At 60.2% G+C, this 21,597-nt stretch overlaps 2 protein-coding genes across 3 annotated transcripts in view; both read right to left on the bottom strand.

The window, feature by feature from the left end:
- The window catches only part of MZB1 (marginal zone B and B1 cell specific protein), a 44,638-nt gene extending 39,377 nt beyond the window's left edge, over positions 1-5,261 (bottom strand). Inside the window, exon 1 of the mRNA XM_075900128.1 lies at positions 4,836-5,261. Within this exon, the coding sequence (XP_075756243.1) occupies positions 4,836-5,054 (219 nt within the window). The 5' untranslated portion in view covers positions 5,055-5,261. The remainder of the gene's footprint in view (positions 1-4,835) is intronic.
- Positions 5,262-9,943: 4,682 nt separating this feature from the next.
- On the bottom strand, positions 9,944-20,659 carry PROB1 (proline rich basic protein 1). Of its 2 annotated transcripts, none has more exons than XM_014577533.3 (2): positions 20,269-20,659; positions 9,944-18,245 (listed from the first exon to the last, which is right to left on the bottom strand). In XM_014577533.3, exon 2 carries the CDS (start codon positions 18,033-18,035, stop codon positions 13,602-13,604), a length of 4,434 nt encoding a protein of 1,477 aa, XP_014433019.2. In that variant the 5' UTR covers positions 18,036-18,245; positions 20,269-20,659; the 3' UTR covers positions 9,944-13,601. The 2 variants fall into 2 exon arrangements, with proteins under 2 accessions (XP_014433019.2, XP_075756236.1); XM_075900121.1 differs by lacking the exon at positions 20,269-20,659 and adding an exon at positions 18,340-18,480.
- Between the last annotated feature and the right edge of the window lie 938 nt (positions 20,660-21,597).

Below are 21,597 nucleotides of genomic sequence, written 5' to 3'. Positions count from 1 at the left end.
GGGTGCCCAGGGTGCGGGATTGCTGCACAGGGATGCCTGTAACCCCACTCTGCATGGGGTGCGGGTGGGTGCCCAGGGCGAGGGATTGCTGCACAGGGATGCCTGTAACCCCACTCTGCATGGGGTGTGGGTGGGTGCCCAGGGCGAGGGATTGCTGCACAGGGATGCCTGTAACCCCACTCTGCATGGGGTGTGGGTGGGTGCCCAGGGCGCGGGATTGCTGCACAGGGATGCCTGTAACCCCACTCTGCATGGGGTGTGGGTGGGTGTCCAGGGTGCGGGATTGCTGCACAGGGATGCCTGTAACCCCACTCTGCATGGGGTGCGGGTGGGTGCCCAGGGCGAGGGATTGCTGCACAGGGATGCCTGTAACCCCACTCTGCATGGGGTGTGGGTGGGTGCCCAGGGCGCGGGATTGCTGCGCAGGGATGCCTGTAACCCCACTCTGCATGGGGTGTGGGTGGGTGCCCAGGGTGCGGGATTGCTGCACAGGGATGCCTGTAACCCCACTCTGCATGGGGTGCGGGTGGGTGCCCAGGGCGAGGGATTGCTGCGCAGGGATGCCTGTAACCCCACTCTGCATGGGGTGCGGGTGGGTGCCCAGGGCGCGGGATTGCTGCACAGGGATGCCTGTAACCCCACTCTGCATGGGGTGCGGGTGGGTGTCCAGGGCGCGGGATTGCTGCACAGGGATGCCTGTAACCCCACTCTGCATGGGGTGTGGGTGGGTGCCCAGGGCGCGGGATTGCTGCACAGGGATGCCTGTAACCCCACTCTGCATGGGGTGTGGGTGGGTGTCCAGGGTGCGGGATTGCTGCACAGGGATGCCTGTAACCCCACTCTGCATGGGGTGCGGGTGGGTGCCCAGGGCGAGGGATTGCTGCACAGGGATGCCTGTAACCCCACTCTGCATGGGGTGTGGGTGGGTGCCCAGGGCGCGGGATTGCTGCGCAGGGATGCCTGTAACCCCACTCTGCATGGGGTGCGGGTGGGTGCCCAGGGCGAGGGATTGCTGCGCAGGGATGCCTGTAACCCCACTCTGCATGGGGTGCGGGTGGGTGCCCAGGGCGAGGGATTGCTGTGCAGGGATGCCTGTAACCCCACTCTGCATGGGGTGTGGGTGGGTGCCCAGGGCGAGGGATTGCTGCACAGGGATGCCTGTAACCCCACTCTGCATGGGGTGTGGGTGGGTGTCCAGGGTGCGGGATTGCTGCGCAGGGATGCCTGTAACCCCACTCTGCATGGGGTGTGGGTGGGTGCCCAGGGCGTGGGATTGCTGTGCAGGGATGCCTGTAACCCCACTCTGCATGGGGTGCGGGTGGGTGCCCAGGGCGCGGGATTGCTGCACAGGGATGCCTGTAACCCCACTCTGCATGGGGTGTGGGTGGGTGCCCAGGGTGCGGGATTGCTGCACAGGGATGCCTGTAACCCCACTCTGCATGGGGTGCGGGTGGGTGTCCAGGGTGCGGGATTGCTGCACAGGGATGCCTGTAACCCCACTCTGCACGGGGTGCGGGTGGGTGTCCAGGGCGCGGGATTGCTGCACAGGGATGCCTGTAACCCCACTCTGCATGGGGTGTGGGTGGGTGTCCAGGGTGCGGGATTGCTGCACAGGGATGCCTGTAACCCCACTCTGCATGGGGTGTGGGTGGGTGCCCAGGGCGCGGGATTGCTGCACAGGGATGCCTGTAACCCCACTCTGCATGGGGTGCGGGTGGGTGCCCAGGGCGCGGGATTGCTGCACAGGGATGCCTGTAACCCCACTCTGCATGGGGTGTGGGTGGGTGCCCAGGGCGAGGGATTGCTGCACAGGGATGCCTGTAACCCCACTCTGCATGGGGTGTGGGTGGGTGCCCAGGGCGCGGGATTGCTGCACAGGGATGCCTGTAACCCCACTCTGCATGGGGTGCGGGTGGGTGCCCAGGGCGCGGGATTGCTGCACAGGGATGCCTGTAACCCCACTCTGCATGGGGTGCGGGTGGGTGCCCAGGGTGCGGGATTGCTGCACAGGGATGCCTGCAACCCCACTCTGCATGGGGTGCGGGTGGGGCAGGAGTCTGTCTGCAGCGAGATTCCCCCAACACTTGCCTGGACTTTCCTTTCAGATCAGCAGCTAAAATAAGTTTGCAGCCTCCCTTCACGTACCGGCGCGGCTCAGCTGCAGGGGCGGCCGCAGGCCACCTGTTAGCAAAGTTTTGGAGCCGAGCCCGGGGCCCACAGAAAGCCAAACAGGTGCTGGGCCTGAAGGCTGGCAGATGCCAGAGAGCCGGGGGCGGGGGGAGCTGGGCACAGATAGGAAGCGAAACCTGCACTGGCTGACCTGCATAGACCCCCCCCCCCCGATTCTTGAGCCCTGTGTTAGCCGCCAAACTCAGCACCTCAACAGGGGATGATTCAGCAATACCCAGCAGGCCAGGCTGCGTGGAAACGCCTGGCACCAGAGCCAAAGAATAGCTCCTCTCGGGGCAGCTGCAGCCCGGCTTGTCTTACCTCTGCAAGGCCGGAAAGGGCCTGGCCCAGTGCCCACGGGCAGCCCGCCTGCAGCCCCAGGGAGGCAGGGCCATATGCGGCTGCTGCAGACGTGGCATGAGTTTGCTGGGCCTCAGTCCGGCTCGCAGCTGCCACCCCGGTACCTCAGAGCCATTCCAGCCACGACCGGCTGCCACCTGGGCTGCTCTGGCCAAGGAGCCTGCACCCCCCCAGTTTCCTGTCCCGCTCTGCCACTGACTTGCTGCATGCACATGGCCAAGTCACCCAGCCCAATTCTCCCATTTCCCGTAGGGGGTTACAAAGCTGAACTTGTGGGCAGGAAAGAGCTATGAGAGCTCTGCCAGAAGGGGCTGTAGTCAGCCCCCCCGCTCTCTCCCGGCTGGTATTGGGGGCGCCCCGGCACTGGGCCGGAGCCCGGGGAAAGCGGCCGTGTGGCTGTTTTCTAGGGGATTTTCTCCCGGGACACTGCACCTGCAGGCTTCTGGCAGGGGGGATTTGCATAAATCCATTTTTACCCTCTAGTGGGAAACTGGAGGCCACTTGGGGAGGGGTGAGCCAGCTGCTAACGGCCTCTCTCCAGGGGAGGTTTCCTTTTTCAGACCCCAGCCACGGCCTCGAATGTAGATTTCACTTCTGCAGCTGCTCATGCAGGAAGGGCAGGCTCGGCATGCCTGGCCCCCGCGGTTCGGGGCTCCCCTGCACGGGGACCCATGCAGCATGGTGTGGCTGTCTGGCATACAGGGACCAAGCCCCCAGCCGTGGCTCCTGCCTCATAGCTCACTGCAGATGTGCTGCTTTGCTAGGGAGGCCGGCCGGAGGAGGGCACCAGCACCAGTTAACGGAGAGACTCCCCTGGACTGCCGTAGACTTTGGATTGTTCCAACGTGCAGCTGGTCAGGCCGCTTGTCTAATCTCCCCTCCCCAACATGTCTAGTCACTATCGCTAGCGCAGGGCCGCTCTCGTGCGGACAAGGTGCTGGCGGTGTAGGGGCTGCAGATAAACTCAGCGCTCACCCCCGCGAGGGACAGACCTGCCCGGCAAGACGCTCTGAATAACAGGAGGTGCTGCATCGTGTTGGGGGCCAGGCTCCCAAAATCTGGCCTCCTCGCGCCCTCCTGAGCCAAAAGATTATGACAGCAAAGCAGCGTGGGAGACAAAGTACCAGGCATGGCAATTTGTACCCATCGACCACGCAAAATAAAAGGCCTTTAATCTGGATCACATGTTAAAAGTAACTCGCATCAACTGTGGAATTTATACCAAAGGAAGCGGGGTTGGGAATCCAGGGGGCCCCCTTTCTAGCGGGTCCAATTGCAGCTCTGAATCCTACATCTCTGGCCCAGGAAATGCCTGCTCCACGCCAGGGACAGAGAGTGGAAACTGGCCCCCTTTGCTGTCTGCTAACCCAGCCCTGTGCCCCCGCAGTTCCTCGGAACGCAGCCGGGGCAGGGGAGGGAAGTTGTTCTGGCAAAATTCCTTTGCCACGATTTTGGAGCTAGAGTCTCCTCCGGGCTCCACCCGGAGGTTCTCAGCTCTGATTTTCTGCTCCCCCTCCATGCCCGGGCTGTCAGTTCCTCCTTTCTCCCCCTGCAGACCCCGTGGGCTGCTCTGCTGGGGAGGCAGCGTGTGCCCCTACAGATTAAGGTTGGGTTAATTGGCACTTTCGCTGGGGAAAGGCAGGATCCTGATTCAACCCACCCAGGTCTCCAGCAGTCCTTCCTCAGGACATCATGAGGCCAAGTACTTGTCCAGCTGGCAGGAGGGTGGGGGCATAGGCGGTCTCTCCTGCCCGGGGCTCCCCTGTCAACCAGGTGGAAATACCGACAGCAAACCCAGCAGGGCAGCATGTGCGATCCCTGCATAAGCATCCTGCAAGGTGAAGGACCGTCTCGTTCACCTGGTCCTGTCCCTGACGGGGGCGGCTTTGTAACAAGAACAACGACACAACAGAGATGCTAGTGAGTCTCCTCTGTCTCCCCGAACGCACCGACTGTCATTGCTCGGCAGTTACGGTGTAGGGCTAGCGAGGAACCCAGGCACGTCCCTGTCTGGGCAGAGGGCTGCAGGCTGGGTACCTGTGCCCAGAAGTACCGCTGCACAGCTCTGAGTGTCATATGTTCCGAGTGACCGGAAAAGGGCCCCCACAAATAATTCAGTCCTGGAGTTCACGTGCCTGTTAATCTCCCTGTATGGGAAGCACAACCACACTAATTCCTACAGTGTAACTACAGCCGCTCTAGCGTCAGGGAACCCTCTTTCTGTGATGCGCAGATTTGCCTCCGCGTTGAATGCTGCTCCCGGGTGGCTGAGGGGGGCGGCCCTCCGGCTGTGGGCAGGAACTCACCTGGAAGGCTATCGCCCTGCAGGCATCGCAGCGCAGGTGCTGGGGCATGTGGGCCGAATAGGTTTCCTCGGCGTTGAAGCGGGGGGACGAAGCCGAAAAGGCCGCCTCCGAGCCGGGGCCCGGGGTGCACCGGGGGCTGCTGCAGGACGAAGGCTTCCCGTCTGCGGCGCTGAGCTCCACCACGCTGAGCACCACGGCAGCCGCCAGCAGCGACTTCATTTCCCCAGCCCGGGAGCCCCTGGCAGGCGGGCAGCAGACGGGGGAGATGGAGTGCGCGGGGAGGAAGCAGCCGGTCGGCAATAAGCCAGCCTTCGGGCCAATGAGAAGGCGCCGGCGCTTCGAGGAGGCAGCGTCAGCCTTGCACAACCCGCTCGGTCGGGGTTGTAGGCCCAAAGGACAAGCCGGTGGGGAAGGTCCCCGGGGGATGCGCGGCGGCCGGCTGCTTTCCTCTGCTCCCTCCCCCGGCGCTGGCGGGTCGCTTGGGCCCAGGGCTGCTAAGTACAAAGACGCAGAAGCAGGCAGGTGAGCCCGCTGGCAGCGCAGGGAAAGCAGCCAGAACCGGGGGGCTGCCCTGGGCTGGGGCGGGGGCAGGACTTCAGGCCGGTCTGGGTGAAATGTCCCAAAGCCTCAGGCCCCCCCCGGGGGAGTTTATTCCTCTGCCGCATTCACTGACCCTTAGGAGTGTTTTCAGCTCCATCCCCCTGCCCGGCCTCGCCCTGCCCTTTGGTAAGTAACAGCACCCCAAATAATTCCGCCCCTGCGGGCAGAGTTCTCCGGTTCCCGCCGCGTACAAGGTCCGTCCTCTGTGAGCCGGGTCCCGTTCAGTCGCTTGTTCTTCCCCGCTGCACCCCCCTTCTCGCCCTGTCTCTGCGGCGCCCCAGACGACGGGACAGGCCGCTTCGGTGGTAACGCGGGGCGCGCTTTTCCCTGGGCCTCCACCTTTGCCTGTGAGCCCCGCCCCAAGCCGCTGAGTCGCTGGGGACGGCGTCTGAGGCTGGCAGGGTCAGATCCCGGGTGTCGCTCTGGCTGGCTGTGTCTCCAACAGAGCAACCAGCCTGCTTCCCTGCTTAGGCGACACCTAACTCCTCGAGCCCCCTAACTCCTCTAGGCTCCTAACTCCTGTAGGCCCCTAACTCCTCTAGGCTCCTAACTCCTGTAGGCCCCTAACTCCTGTAGGCCCCTAACTCCTCTAGGCTCCCGGGACAGTCGCCGCCTGGCCTAAACGCTGCGCAGTGGCACAATGGGAGGAGCGGGGCTGGTCTGTCGGCTTTGCTGGAGCGGTCTGACTGATGCTGGCCCGTTGTGTTTCGACTGACGCAGTCAGGCAGCCGCCTTCTGTAACGGTCAAATTCACCCACCTCCGGGAGCGGGCGGGGGGCTGCGGGAGGCGCTAAGCACAAAGCCATCACAGCCTCGCCCAGCGTGTGTGTGCAGACCCCTCCGCCCCCCCCCCCCCCCGTGGCTCCGCCGGCTCACAGCCGGCCCTGTGCTCCGAGCTAAGCGCGAGCAGGGCTCGCCAGTGGGGCGTGGGCAGCGGGCGCTTGGCGCACAGCCTGGCTGCACTACCCGAGTTTGAGACCCGAGTCTGAGACCCCTTCCTTCCTCGCAGCACACGCTGGGGGCTTGGCCTGCCAGCCGGCCTGGCTGGGGCAGGCTGCTAGCGGACGGAAGGGCCAGGTCTCGGCTGAGCAGGCTATCAAAGCCCCGTCTAGAGTAGCACACAGGGACCATGCAAGGCACCATCGCTGCTATTTCCAGGTGGATGGCTTTTATTTTTGCTTAGACCTGTGTCGCCCCCCCCCCCCCCCAGCTTTCGGGGCAGAATCAGGGACTGTGCTGCCCCGTGCCTCAGTTTCCCCCTCTGCAAAATGAAAATCACATGGCTCTTAATGACCTCCCAGGGAGTCACGGGGGCGTTAGTCATTTCTGTCTGGGCAGCCCGACAGGAAGGCAAAGAAATAAGAAGGAGTGAAACTCTCATCAGGAGGGAGAGCCTGATTCCGCACACTCGGTCGGCCCCACACAGCCTGTGGCGGGGATCAGTACAGAAATGCGCTGCTGTTCCACGAGTCGATAGTTACTTAATGGTTTGGTCTGTCTGGTCCAGGCCGGCAATGGTGGCTCCTCAAATACACAGCTTCCAGGACCAGCCTTTCAGGGACCTGGGGGAGTGGGTGGACCCCAAAGTGCCCTGGCCCCTTGAAACCTTCCCTGTGCTTTGGAGCAGCGCGTCCGTGAACCGGCCTGCACGGAACGGAAGAATCGCATTCGAGTGGGACACCTCGGGAATCCGCCGCAGCACACCGGGCCCCTGCGCGGCGGCTTCCGATACAATGTCACACACACGCTTAACAGCCCGGTTTGGAACCTTAGCCCCGCGTTTATTGCCCTTTACAAATGTCTCTGTCTGCTGTGCGTTCGAGAAAGGCTCCTGCAGCCCCGCGAGCAGGTCCATGGGCCAGGCCTGGCCAGTCCAACCTCAAGGCAGATACACCCCCCGCGCAGAGATGAAAGGATCTGGCGCTGGCAAGAGCTACTGAGCTGTGGCATAGGCCAGCAGGGAGCTAGTAAAAGAGCTGGCAGGGACCCGGGTTGCAAGAGGGAAGCTCCAGTAAGAAATTCAATGTTACTTTCACCGCTGTCTCCCCATTGCAAAGCAGAACAAGGCATTCGCCACGAGCCATTTCGTTCCGGGTCTTCATCCTGGCCAGGGTACGCAGCACATTCCCCGCGCGGGCGAAACACTCGGAAACATCAAAGGGAGACACGACATTTTTAGCAGCTCCATCTGCCCCTGCATTTCCAGCTTGCTGAGCAAAGCACATTCTCTGGCAAGACGCAGGCTGGCAGCTCATTGCTGAAAACCTGCATCATTTGTAGCCCGTCAAACGCCCTCTGGATGCTTTTGTCCGGGCCTGCATGTGATCTCATTGAAAAACAAAACCAAATCCGCACGGGCAGGCAGCTGACCAGCTCGGGCCTGTATCAGGAGTCCAGAGAGAGCTCCGGCCCGGTGCCTGGCAGAGTCCTGACCCGCACGTTTCTTTTCTTTGTCATACACTGACAGTGTTCTGCAGTGCGGCCCTGCACCGGAGTCACTCCAGATTAACCTTCTGTAACTGAGATCGGGGCATGGCCCATTTCTAGAACACCCGGTAAGTCACCTATTTGAGTCAAGTCGTTTTCAAAGGCTCTCCGCACTGGCCTAGCCCTGCTCCCTTGGAATCAATGGGAATTTTGCCCCTGGCTTGAATGGAGAGTGGAATTAGGCCAAGCAAAATGGAATGCCTTAGAAAATCTCCCCTCCCCGTCCCCAAATCTAATGACCTACCTGCTCCGTTGTTATGTGGTCACCTAGGGTCTGTCTAAACTACATGGCTCCGTCGACAGCCGTGTAGTCTAGACATCCCCCTAAGGACTGACTCTACTGGGCACAGGATGGTGGAATGGGTCCTGCGGGAGCCTCTGCCAGTTTACGTGGCTTTCAGATTAAGGATGTAATAGTGGAGTCGGTTAACGGGTAAACAAAAGCTTATAGGTTAACGCAGGGCCGGCTCGAACCATTCCTGCGCCCCGGGCAGCGGGCACGTGATGCATGCGCGGCTCCGCCCCCGGGCACGTGACACAAGCGTGGCCCCACCCCCAGGTGCATGGTGCATGTGTGGCCCCGCCCCCCGATGCGTGGCGCCCCTTAGAGCTGCCGTCAGGTGCCCCCCATAGGTTGGCGCCCCGGGCAGCTGCCCGGCTAGCCCCCCCCCTTAATCCGGCCCTGGGTTAATGCTACAGATTACACGTATCCTCCCCCCCACCGGTAAATATTTTAGCAGGCTGGCTGGCAGCCTGGCCCAGTCCTGGCTTGTGCTGGGTCCGGGACCTACCCCTGCTGTGGCTCAGCATTTAAAGTGTATTAGGAGCTAGATGGGCAGCCCAGCTCAGTTCCGGCTCGTACCGGGCCTGGGAGCTCAGACCCCCTCCCCCCCCAGACAGGGACTGCTGCCACCCTGCGCTGCTGCCTCTGTATCAGAAGCAACAGCAAGAGCGACAGGCAGCCGGTCCACAAGGGGAGCTGGTTTTTAAACTGTCTCCCCTCGCAGACCAGCTCCCGCCTGGCACCCGCACTGCTGCCTCTGATACAGAGGCAGCCGCCCGGAGCGGTAGGCGGCTCCTTGGGAGTGAGGCACATTGGCTGCCGGCCCCGCCCCCAGGGACTAGTCGACTACCCGCTCCCCGCCCCCAGGGACTAGTCGACTACCCGCTCCCCGCCCCCAGGGACTAGTCGACTACCCGCTCCCCGCCCCCAGGGACTAGTCGACTACCTGCTAAGAATTCATGAGGTTACTGGACTACTCACGTATCAGAGGGGTAGCCGTGTTAGTCTGAATCTGCAAAAGCGGCGAGGAGTCCTGTGACACCAAATAGACCTGTGGTCCCCAACACGGTGCCCGCGGGCGCCATGGCGCCCGCAGGGGCATTTCCATGCACCCACCAGGTGCTCGGGGCTGGCCTGGCTCCGGGCGCATGGCGGGGGGAGCGCCGGCCCCGGGCATGCAGCTATGGGGGGGGGCCGCCCCCGGGCATGTGGCTATGGGGGGGGCCGGCCCCGGGGCGCAAGTGTCCCCGCCCCCTGGCACCCGGTGGGTGAACGGCCACGCCCCCTGGCGCCCGACAACCTCGAAAGGTTGGGGACCACTGAAATAGACTAACTGAAGTGTTGGAGCATAAGCGTTCATGGGCAAAGACCCACTTAAAGACCCACAGACGTGCATCTGACGAAGTGGGTCTTTGCCCACGAACGCTTATGCTCCTACACTTCAGTTAGTCTATAAGGTGCCACAGGACTCCTCGCCGCTTTAACTACTCACGTAACCGATATTTCACATCCCTATTTCAGAGCCCCAGTTTTTCCCGCTGCATTGAACATAATTATTGGTTTTTCATTTCCCTGGTTCACGAGAAAAAAAAGAAAATGTTTGAAAGCATCTGAAGTCATGAAATCTCATGCTCCAGAGCGGCTGGTCGCCGATGGGGTCAGGAAGGCCACGTCTCCCCAGCTCCAGCACTGCACGTATGCTGTCATGCCAGGAAAGGTGCATCCTTTACTGGATTGAGGGGTCGCTTGGCCCTATGGCTTGCCCGGGCATGGCAGGTGGGGGTACAGCTTGCTCCGCACGTTGACCTTTGCCCTGAAGAGGGGCCAGCATGTCAGGCATCCTGGGAGGGGTGCAATTTAGAAGGAGGATGCAGCTGTTCCCTGCTGGATGCTCCCCATGCTGAACATCAGCGGGATGGAAAAGCGGGCGGCTGAGCCGGCTGGGGAGGGTTGTTAAAGCGCACTGCTCTGCAAGGCGCTGTCCCCAGTCCCTGATACCTGCAGAGGTCTCGTGGGCTCGGAAGCCTCCTTTCCCTCCCCGCGCCGTGTGGGTCTGGATCTGCATAAACACCCAGGAGCCCAGTGGCCCCTTAAAGACTCACATTTATTTGGGCATAAGCCAGGGGTGGGGACCTAAGGCCGCATGTGGCCCCCAGCTTGCCTGGATCCGGCTCCCCACTCAAAAAAAGTGTTTCCACCTCTGGCATGAGCATTGGTGGATAAAACCCAGAGCTCATGCCCTAAGTCTCTAAGGTGCCACGGAAGTCCTTGGTGTTTTTTTCGAGGCTAGAATGAGGGATACTCATATTCCCTCTTCTCGCCAGGCCACGAGGGGGATGCTGCAGCGAACTACCCGACCTTTGTAGGATGCTTTTGTCTGCCTGGGCACAAACACTCACTGGTGTGGATGAGAGTCCAAGTTGTGACTTCACAACCCCGGAGGTCGCATTGCAGCCATGGCAACATCGTGGTATTCGGGATGAGGCTTTCAGAGAAGCAGGAAGTGCTGAGAGGATTTCCCAGAGGGCTAGAAAGATTTTGTAGAGGGCTAGCGAATGTGTCCGGCAGTAGCGCCTAGCAGGCGGGGTCCTGCGGCGCTGGGCACCGTTTCTCTGCTGACTGCCTCCCACAGCCGCATGAGAAATAATAATCACATCGCAAAGCACATTACAAAGCTGCGTCACTACCGGTAGCCTCTAATAGGGAAACTGAGGCACGCCGTGTTGGCGTGATTTGCCCAAGCTCACCTGCTGAATCGGTGGCGGAGAGAGGCCTGACCTCAGGATGCTGTCGCCCAACTCACATGCCAAGGCTGCGTTCCCTCCGGGCGGGGCCGCTAGGGATCCAAATGGCTGCTTAGCTCCAGCCGGGCTTGATTTGCAAATTGCCTTTAAACGCCCACTTAAAGGCCCCTTTCCCGCGTCTCAGTCACTTTTCAACCTGCGCCAACCCCTCATTCACCTGACCAGCCACCAAGTCCATCACCTGAGGCTGCTGCCCGGCCGGGACGCCCCGGCTGCTCTGGGAAAGCAGAACCATGGTGCGGTGTGAGAGCGATGCCCATTAAACCCTGCGGGGCTCAGCTCGCTCTCCCACCTCAGAAAGGCAAATCTCCCTTCTTAACTCCATTGCCCTCGTTCCCCCTCCCCCGCCTCGCTTCTGCCCCGAACCAGCCACAAGGGCTCCAGCCTCATTCTCTGCACCCCAGACCCTTTCCCCCTGGTCCTCTGGGTCCTGCAGGCTGCTCCCATCTCCTCTCCTCTGGGGCGTCCCCTTGGCTGCTCCCGTCTTGCTTCCAGCCTCTCCCCAGCGCCGCGCTAGGTGCCTGAAGGACCTGTGACCTGGGGGCCGTCGGCTCAGCAGCAGCAAGATACTGGGACCACCGCCCTGGGGCCCTATCCTGAGAGGGATGCTCAGACGTGTTTCGCCCGAGCATGGCCCCTGACGCCAGTGAGCCGCCTAGGGGAGCAAAGGCTGCTCCGGCAGGTGAAGGCTGCAGGACTGGGCCGAGCTGGCGCGTGTGATGTGCTGCCAGCACCAGCGGCCTGCCTGCGCTTTGGACGTGGGGGGAGGCAGGACCCCCCCGGCCGTGGAGTCAGGGTCAGACACAGGCTACCAGCAGCGCCTCTCGTCGCTTACCCCGGCAGAAGTCCCACAACTGATTCCTTCCTGTCTCACGCTTCCTGTTGCTCCCCTGTTGGCTACACCCGCTCCCGTGGACTTGGACTGGGACCCTGCTTTCCAGCCCCGAGTGTCTGCTGAGCACTAGGATACAACTTCCAAAATAAATCACTCAGCGGCCACTGCATGCCATGCGGAGCCATGTCACCCTGTTGTTTCACTGGCCTGTCTCCCCTGTTCTCTTTTGTCTCATCGCTAGACTGGCAGCTCCTTGGGGCAGGGACTCTGTTGGGTGTTTGTACAGCGCCTGGCGCAACGGGAGCCTGGGCTGTCACGGCGGTTCCTCAGAGCTGCCACCATGCACGGAAGGAAATGAAACCTCGCTGCTGCTCACAGAGGTGCCGGGGGCGCAGTTTTGCGTTTTCCTCTCCAGCACAGGACAAAAGCACCAGCCTCCTTAGTCATTTCTCACTCAGTTCTTTGGGCCAGACCCTTTGGGGTAAACAGGCATCGCCCCATAAGGTTTCAGTGGCACCAGGCTGATTTTGCGCCTTCTGGGGATCTGAGCCGGTGTCTGGGGACTCGGTAGGGGAAGCTGTCTACCCGAGCTGCAACCGACCTCGTTCCCGTGGCGTAGACCCATCCTGGGAGCGTGTGGGCCAAGGAACCACGATTCGGTGAAAAATACAACGGCAGAGCTACGCTGCACTCAAAGCCTCGCCCACGGAGCCACTCTCTGCAGTGGCTAGGTCCCTGCCCGAGCGTAAGCAGGACGCATGGGTGGGTTTTCCCTCCGCAGGGCCTGCCGATCACACAGCCAGCCTCCCCCCCAGCAGCTGCAAACAGCAAACGTTCCCCCGGGGGCTGACAGCCTCTTTTGCAAAATGGCGATTGAGCCCTTTTGCTAATATTGGAAACACTTGGATCAGTTCCCTCAGCTCTCACAGCGTCCCCACCGCGACCAGCCGGGTGCCCTCCTGCAGGGTAGAAAACCGCCCTGAAATAATGCCACAGCCAACTTCCCGGCCAGTGACCACAGCCCAAAATGCAGCGTCGCCCCCGCCCCGCTTTGCAGAGACTTTTCGCTTGGCCTAACAAACCGAGGCGGGCGGTGGGGCACATGCCAGGATTGCTGGGCCAGCGACCTTTCCGAATCAGCACGAGGCTGTGCGGGCTATTTTTGTACTGCTGACTAGTGGGCGTGTTTTGGCTTTCCGAGCGCGTGTGGGGTTTCTCCTGGGCAGGGCCCGACTTGCCCACAGCAAGCAAAAACCAAAACCAAGCGGCCGTTACCTGGCACAGGGCCTGATCCTGAGCCACTCAGTGCTGAACACACAGCGCTCTGGTGGCTGGTGAACAGCACCTCCCAGGATCAGGCCCAGTGAGAATAGTTCTGTGCATCAAGGAACAGATCAGCAATTCCTGGTCCTTGGAAATCAACAGGGAAACTCCCATCGACTTCAGGAGCATCAGGATGGTCAGGGCTGGTTGCATCGAATGAGTCTGTCAATTGCATTCCTCATTAGAAACCAGCGAGGGGACCAGAGGGGCAGGTGCACCGGGCTGTCTTCTTGAGCCACCATCACCTTCCTTTGCTTCGGAAGCCCAAACTTCCGGGAAAGGGAAGCAACGCGGAACCAGGGGGGCCAAGCAGGGGTTGTCTGTCCTACTCCGCCACCCCTTGTTTTCAAGTAGGACATAAATACGCAATGTCCATTCGCTCAGGAAACCCACCGCCTGCTCCCCTGCGCCCGGCACGTTCCTTGGCTCCAGTCTCACATCTGGAACAAGGGCCCTTTCTCCGGCATGGAGGGGCTGGAACTGGTGGCCGGGGAGAATAAAAGCCGACTAGGGCTAGGACTTGGATTCATCCCGGTGGGAATATAGTACACACTCTCCATGTAGTTGCAGTCGGAGGCCTGGGGAGCTGGTGGAGCGTCACCTTTCGGGCCAGGGCTGAAGGTGTCGGTGACACACACGTTTTCGAGAGCCGCCTGTTGGTTGGGCAGATCAGGATGGAGGGATGGCAGCGCCACCGGCGGAGGTGGAAACCCTGGGAATCCTGGATATGGCATGTAGGGTGCTCCATAAACCCCCGGATTCATGACCAACGGGTTGCAAGGAGAGGGGTAAAGCCGACCGTGTGATGCCAAGGGGACTGGAGGGAGCAACACTTCAATGTACTGGCCTGTGTCCGGGTCATAGAGCAGTTTCAGCTGCGGCTGCCGGGGAGGTTCCATGTAGTAGCACTTCCCGCTCTCCGGATCCACGAGCATTTTCCTGTGGGGCTGCGGGACGGACGCCCTGGTGGGGCTGGGTGCGCCCTGGCTGCCTGGCGAAACGCCGCCGCTCCTCCACAGGAAACGGGGCGACTTGTCGGCTCTGCGGTGGGGCTGCACGCGGCTTGGCTGGTCGGGCCCGGGGAGGCCGGCGGCTGCCTTGCCCTCTGGCGCTCTCGGCGGCGGAGACTCGCAGCTCGTCGTACTCGGGGGCGTTCCCGCGCCTGGCTGGAGGACGGTGCCGGAAGGGGGCAGGGCGTGGTCTGCCTGGGAAGGCCCCACGGGCGTGGGAGCTGCGTCGGCTTTCGGGGCTTTTGCGGGCATCGTTAAATAGTTGGCGTTCTCCGCGTGGGTGGCTGTGAAATACTGCTCGGTCCCCGCCTGTGGCCTGGGCAAGCCATCCCAGTTCTCTCTCTTCCCAGCGGGGGGGAATGGTGCAGCGGCGGGCACTCCGGGCGGTCCGGTTCCTTTGCTGTGTTCCCTTGCTCTCAAGGGGGCACAGGGACTGGCTCTCTCTGGAGACATGCGGGTGGCTGGCACCAAGCCTCGGCTCTCCACGGGCCCGGGGGCATCAGTCACCTTATCCTGGGCCTTCTGCTGATAGGAGCTGGGCACAAACTGGCTGTTTGCTGGCGTGTTTGTATAGGAGGGCTGGGTGCTTGTCCCAGGTGGCTTCATGGCCTGGCGATGTCTGTAGCCTTCCTTGGCTGGGCCAGGTTCTGAGACCTGGTTTTCGTCTTGTGGGCTAACAGAGAAGGCCTGGCTGTCGTGGGGCGTGAATGAGATCGTCTCAGTGGATAAATGCTTCTGAGACGGCCACTCGGGTTCCTCGTGGGCATGAGCCTCCTGAAAATGACCTGGCCTGGCAGCATTGCGGGTGACGTCGGAGGGGCCCTTGGTGCCTCCAAAGGATGCTGAAACTGGAAAGGGAAAAGTTTCGCTTTGTTCTAGGGAGCGGCAGTTCGCTTGGGTGGAGGAGTCTTTCGTGGCCTTCCCTGAAGCTGGCCACGCTGGAGCAGAGAAGGGGTCAGCGTGTGGCTTGTGTGGGTGCTTGGAAAGACGACTGTTAACCTTGATATTAAGCTGGGATTCCATCGGGGGGGCTTTCCGTGTGGCGTTGGGCGCGGGTGCTACATTGAACTCGCTCCTCTCGTAATGCGCTGGTTTCTTGTCAGGCGGTAGCCGGGGGTCTTCCTTCCCCGTCACCACCTTCTTCCTGGACTGAATCTGAGCAATGTGCACAGGAGAGCCGCCCCCCGGGGCGCCTGTGCGGTCGGTCAGCCTGACGGGTCCATCCACGTGGGACTTAGGGGGGAGTGGGCCGCTCGCGCTCTGAGCTGGCGTGGCAAGGGCCGACACATCCACGTTCAACGGCTGCTCCAGGCTTTTGTCCTGGGAAGGGGTCTCCGCTGGGGCGGCGACTTTGCGCCGCACGGAGCTGCAGTGTATGAAGAGAGGGGAGGTCGCAGGGCACTCCTTTGCCGACAAGCTTACAGCGTCCTCGGGGCTGGGTTCTTGGTCTGCAGGGAAGCTGTCTGAAGACTGGAAGCACAAGCTGTAGGTGTTTTTAACTAACTTTCTGACGTCCCTGGGGTGGTGTATCCGTCCCGCCCCTTTGCTCCCTGTCTCCCCGGACTCCTGAGCGTGGGGGCTGCTTTCCCCGTCGTGATGAGATCTGCAAGACGTGGGCAGAATGAGAGACGAATGCCGGGGGCGCTGCACCGCTGCCGGCCTCTCCTCGGAGCTTTCCTCCGAGGGCCGGGGCTTGGAGACATGAAGCGTCTTCTGCTGCTGCTCGCCTGCGCTCTGGGGGATCAGTTTCACCTCCGGCGTGGTGGACGTGAAGAGGCTGCTGGCTGGATCCCCGGGCACCAGGGGGCTTCTGGGCCGGACGGGGGCCTTCCCCTCGTTCCCCGACGGGTGCTCGCTCTTGCAGATGGCGCGCTGCTTCAAACTGGGCCAGGGCTTTTGTGCTTTGGAAAGCGTCGGGGCCGCCCCCGTGCTGGCCTGCATGGATTCAAACAGGGCCCGGGCTCTCCGGAATTCCTTCCGCTCGCTGGCCGCCTGCTTCCTGCCTCTGCTCGAATCCCTGCTCACGCCATCTGCCAAGATGGGGAGGGGCTTGGACTGGTCGGCTTCTCTCAGTCTCTCGTTCAGCTCGTTGAACGTCTTCTTCAGCTTGCAGACGGGTTCCCGTTGCTGCTCGCTCAGCACGACCCCCTTGGCCAGCTGCAGGGCATCGGGGCTCTCGGGGCCCATCGCGACGGACTCAGGCCTTTCACTCGTTGAATGACCGAGCAGATCTTCAGCCAAACGGCTGCAGTCGGTCCTGGAGAAGGAACTCGACTTCCCTGCTGGGAAATCCCCCACGAGGTCCGTACTTACGGAGGAGGGTCCCGACGAGGTGGAGCCGCCCTCTCTCGATTTCTGCTCCGTTCGGAGCCGTTGCTCATACTGCATTTTCTTGGCCAGCACATTTTTCACCAGGCAGGAGGCCATCCTGGTTTGGCCGGTCGAGTCGTCTGATGACGCCGTTCTCATAAACTGTTTGTAACTGAGCCTGAACTCGTCCCGGATGGTCCTGCGCTTTGGGCAGGGCTCTTTCCTGGGTGCTGCAAAGGGCTGGTGGGCAGCACGGTCCCCTGCTGCCAGGAAGCTCATCTCCTCTCTGTCCCTCGGCTTCAGCTGAATCTGCCGCTTGGGCACGGTCCGCTTTTGGGAGGGGCCCCTTCTGCCATCGGCACTCTCCGGCGCCACAGCAACGCACTCCAACGGCGCCGTCCCGAATGAGTCACTGGGCCGATCTTTTTCGGGGACTTGGCTGGCAAGCGGGAATTGTTTGCTGCCCTTTGCCCGGCTGCGCACCTCGGCTCTTCTCAGCTCATGACGCGGCGGCCACCTGTTCATTCCATTACTGTCGTCTGACAAGGAGCTGGACCAGCTCGACGACGTCCGGTTGCTGGAACTGCACCCAGCCAGGGAACCTCCGTAGGGGCACGAGAGGCTCCGGAACGACAGGGCGGTGAGCTTCTGCACTTCGGAATCTGCCTCTTCGGAGTCGCTGTCCGCACCACCTGGGGGGCAGGTGGCCTTGCTTGCCCCCGGAGCGCTGCTGCCCTTCGTCGGACCCGCCTGGAGGAACATCGCCCTGGAGTCCGGTGCATCGACGCGTATAGGCAGGCCCAAATATTTAGAGCCCCTGTTTCCAAGCGGCAGCTCTCTTGTGGCTAGCCCCGTCCTGCCGCTGGGCCCCGGAGCCGAGCTATTCTTAGCTGTGATCGACAGCTGAGCCGGCTGCTTCTCCTTGGCACGGAGGGATCCCCCGTCTCTGCAGCCTGGCGTGCTGGGGACACACTCCCTGCCTGCCCGGAGGCCGAATGTCCTCTCCGCTCGGGGTCTAGTTAAAGCTGAATGAGCGACGGCTGTGGAGGCAGCAGCACAAGCCGGGCCAGCCCCTTTGCAGGTTTGATCCGGCAGCACCCCTGCGGCTTTGACGCGATCCCGTGGTGCCCCGTGGAGTTGCCCCGCCGCGTCCTCACAAGGGTCCCCCCGGAAACCTTCCCTGCCAGCCGGGTTCCGCTCAGAAAAGCTCCCCGGCGCTGCTGCTTTGGCGCCGCGTTCGCCCTGGGGGTCGCCGTCTGGCGGCGGGGGCAGCAGATCGCCCCCTTTGCTGTCCAGGGACTCCACACAGTCCTTAAAACTCTCCGCCCCCTCTGAGCCCGGAGCCGTATGATAGGAAGAAACGGAGGAGTCCGACGTGTCCTTGAGGGGGTCCCCTTGGGACTGGCCGGGTGTGTGGTTGTTCTTTTCTGAAGCAGCTTCTTTGCATTCAGAGTCCTGGAAGTGTCCCTCCCCGTGCAAAAGTCCGTCGGGCGTAGGGGGTGGTGCTGGCCGGGAGAACTGGGCAGTGTTTTTCACTACGGGGATCATTTTTATTCCATGCCGCCCATGCTAGGGCCAGAGGGCTCCATCTGACACCACGCCACTCAGCCTTCTCTTATAGTCATTGCGGCTGGAGTGATTTCTCCTGGGACCTGGCCACCTGATCTTCTCCAGGGGGCTCATTTTCCACCCCCGCCGTTTGACAGGGTCAGGAGAAAGAGCAAGATCCTTTTCACATGCGTGGCGTGGGCCGCCAGCCTAGGAAAAGAGAAACAAACAGAGATCATGTGTTAGCAGCTCGACCCACAATAACCGGGGCCCGGGGGCTCCTTTTTGTTTTCAAGCAACGTGCCTGAATGAAGAGTTCGGACCAAGCGTCCGTCTTCAGGAAGCAGTTTGGAAATGCAGCCAGCGAGCCATGCTGCACCGGGAGACAGCTGTGGGATGCAGCCCGCGCAAAATTCCAGCCTTGTTCTCGTGCCCCGGCTACTCAGCAGGGAGTGGGGAGGCGGCACCCGCTCCAGCAGCTAATAGGACTCCACCTAGCTGGCCCCTTTCGTGGGTAGCGCTTCGGCAGCTGCCCTGCCAGAAGTGGTCAGGGTGCTGAGAACAAACCTAAAACCACAGCTAAAGATCTTAGCGATGTCGGGCTTGAAGGGCCTTCCCTGTCCTGGGGAAATCCTGCTCGCCTCCTGAGGCAGGATCACGCACAGCTAGACCATCCCTGGGGGGGTCTTTGTCTAATTTGCTCTTCAAGCCCCCCAGGGCAGGCGATCCACCACCTCTCCTGGAAGCCAATTCCAGAGCGTCACTCGCCTGCTGGTGGGGTTTTTCTACTATCCGAGCCAAACCTCCCTTGCTGCACGTGAAGCCCATCACGTCTCACCCAGCCTTCAGCAGACATGGAGAACAGATCACTGTCCTCTGTGGAACAGCCCTTAGCGTACGTGAAGACGGTTATCAGGCCTCCCCCCAGTTTTCTTTGCTCAGGAATAACCATGTCCACTTTTTTTATGTTACACAGACATTCACCCAAAAGATCCCTGTGTTATGAGTATGCGATATGCAGGCCAAAGGGGATGAGATGCCTCTCACTCAGGGCTGAGACAAAGAACAAGGATTTTTCATGGTCCATTTTGAATTTTTTTTCGTTACAATGGGTTTTTTTAACCAATTAAAGCTTTGTTGGGTTTCCAACAAAAACCAGAACTCCCTCCTCCCCAACCCCCAACGTGTGGCTTCCGAGCCACCGTTTTCAGCAAAACAGGTTGCTTTCAAACGTAAAAACGTGACGATCTTTACCAAAGCCCACAACAGTTGCCACGGATACGCTTGCCATGTCCAGATTTCTCCACAAACGGCCCAATTTTGAGCAAAATAATTTTGGCAACAAAAAAAAGTTTCTGTGACACAAAATCCAGCCTCTCCACCAGGAGTTGTGGTTGGCCCATGCTGTGGATTTTGCTAACAAGCCACAATGAAACCCTCCATTAATCAGCGCTGGTTCCACTGAAGGCCAAATGGCAGTTTGCACATTGGTTTCAAGGGGAGCAGGTGTAGAACTGTTTGTTCTGTAGTCAGAAAAAATTCCCATTGTTTGCAATCGGAACAGGATCGGGCCCAAGGAGAAGAGCACAGGATCTGGCCCTTAGCCCGCTGAGAACAGGCTAACAGCTGCACTCGAAGCCTCAAGCTGAACCCCACTGGACGTTGAGGCAGGTTGGACTCAGCCAGGCTGAACCCTGCGGGTCAAACCTGTCTGAACAGGCGAGTCACGCTGAGTGTATTTATTTCCCTTCAGGACCACAGAGCAACTGCGTTTTTGCAGCTCCAGGCACCTTGGGCATATTCACAAGTATTATCACTACAGATCCGTTGGTTTCATCTTGCTCCCGCAACCAGCAGTGACAAAAAACAGGCGCCGAGACACCCCCCCCCCCCGCCGCCACCCCAAAAGCCAGGCAACGGATGTGTTTTGCAGCATGCAAGGGGCAGCACATGGAAATGGTTTTGGACCAAGCTCTCACATCGAGAGCTTTTGTAGACATCACCCTACTAGACCCCCCCCTTTTTTATACTCAAGAGAGCTCTGGCTTGTTTTCCCTAAGCGCTGGCAGAAGGAAACACACCGTTAAAATCAGTTGCTCCTAATCACTTCTTTAATGTGGCTTTTCTCCATGGCTCATTTCTGAGATGCCTTCACTCCCCCCAAGCCTCTCCTGTACGTGGAGGACCCAACTCTGTGTACAAGTGACTGCTGGATGAAGAAGGTTAGAATTACCTTTGGAAGTACTCAGGGTACTGTGGCAAGTACCGTGCGTTCCTCTGAGCATGTCAGTGTCCAAATGCCAAAGGCTCTATCCAGCTCCCCGCACACCGGCTCCAGAGCGGGATCGAGCCGAGACGGGCAGGCGTCTATCTGACACTGATGTAGAGAGGCATTTCGCAGCAGAGAGATCCAACCTCACCATTCCCCAAGTGGGTGCCAAGCTTGTCTCCCTGCCAAGGCTGAATTCTCTCGCTGGCGAGCTTGAAACCAAACCCACCTTTGGTATGGATGGCGCCGGGCTGGAAAAAGTCAAGTGAAGCGAGATTTTCTGGGTGGGCTTCAAAGCAGCGTTATAGCGAATACAACCAGATGCGCTAGTGTGGTGTCAGGGGAGATTATGGCCTGGGGGGTTGTTGTTTTTTTAATATAGACCAGCAAAATAACAGCGGCAGGTGCAGCTGCATCCGAGGTTCAGAAGTAACTGGAGATGCCCGGTCAGTTGGGTTCACATAGGGGAGTAACTATAACCCTGGGCAATTAAAACAAGACATGCCCAGAAATAGCTCCGAGGGCGATTAACTCTTCTGTGTTCAAACAAACGGTGGAGTGTTTGCTTTGCTGGCTCACCGCAGGGTTATTTTGGGTGCAGCCTTTGGGGCCTGGCCCATCCTAGACTGCTGAAGTCTCTGAGAGTTGATGTAGCTCATGAGCTTCAGCAGGATCCTCACAATCAGGGCTAAATACTCAGTAAACTCTTACAGGAAGAGATGCCTGCTCCATTCAATCCCTTTGCAATAGACATGCCCGGAGCTGACAGACACGCTAGGACCTGTGAGCTGTATTGTATGGTTTCAGGAAGGGATTTTCAGACACCTGAGCAAGTTGGGTTTGGGGCAGCTGGTGCGTCTGGGAATGTCCTACAGCTTTTAACAAGCAAAGAAACAAGAAGCTTCTACAGAAAGACCTCTCAAACCTACAGCGCTTAATAGCCAATAAGGTCCTTTCTATAGTTTTTATAAACAGCCTGTAGAATTCTGTAGCCCACAGAGTCAACTTGTGGAACTCCTCGCCAGAGGATGTTGTGAAGGCCAAGACTTAAACAGGGTTCAAACGAGAGCTAGATACATTCATGGAGGTTAGGTCCATCAATGGCCGTTAGCCAGGATGGGCAGGGATGGTGGCCCTGGCCTCTGTTTGTTAGAAGCTGGGGATGGGCGACAGGAGCGGGATCGCTTGAGGATTCCCTGTTCTGTTCACTCTCTCTGGGGCTTCTGGTATTGGCCACTATCAGAACACAGGGCCTGATGGACCTTTGGTCTGACCCGGTTTGGCCGTACTGAC

This window comes from Pelodiscus sinensis, chromosome 17 (genome assembly GCF_049634645.1).
Source record: "Pelodiscus sinensis isolate JC-2024 chromosome 17, ASM4963464v1, whole genome shotgun sequence".
NCBI lineage: Eukaryota > Metazoa > Chordata > Testudines > Trionychidae > Pelodiscus > Pelodiscus sinensis.
This window is presented reverse-complemented; position numbering and strand designations above follow the sequence as displayed.

Coding starts and splice junctions, on each gene's coding strand:
- PROB1 (XM_014577533.3), bottom strand. CDS start 18,035: ATGATCCCCGTAGTGAAAAACACTGCCCAGTTCTCCCGGCCAGCACCA.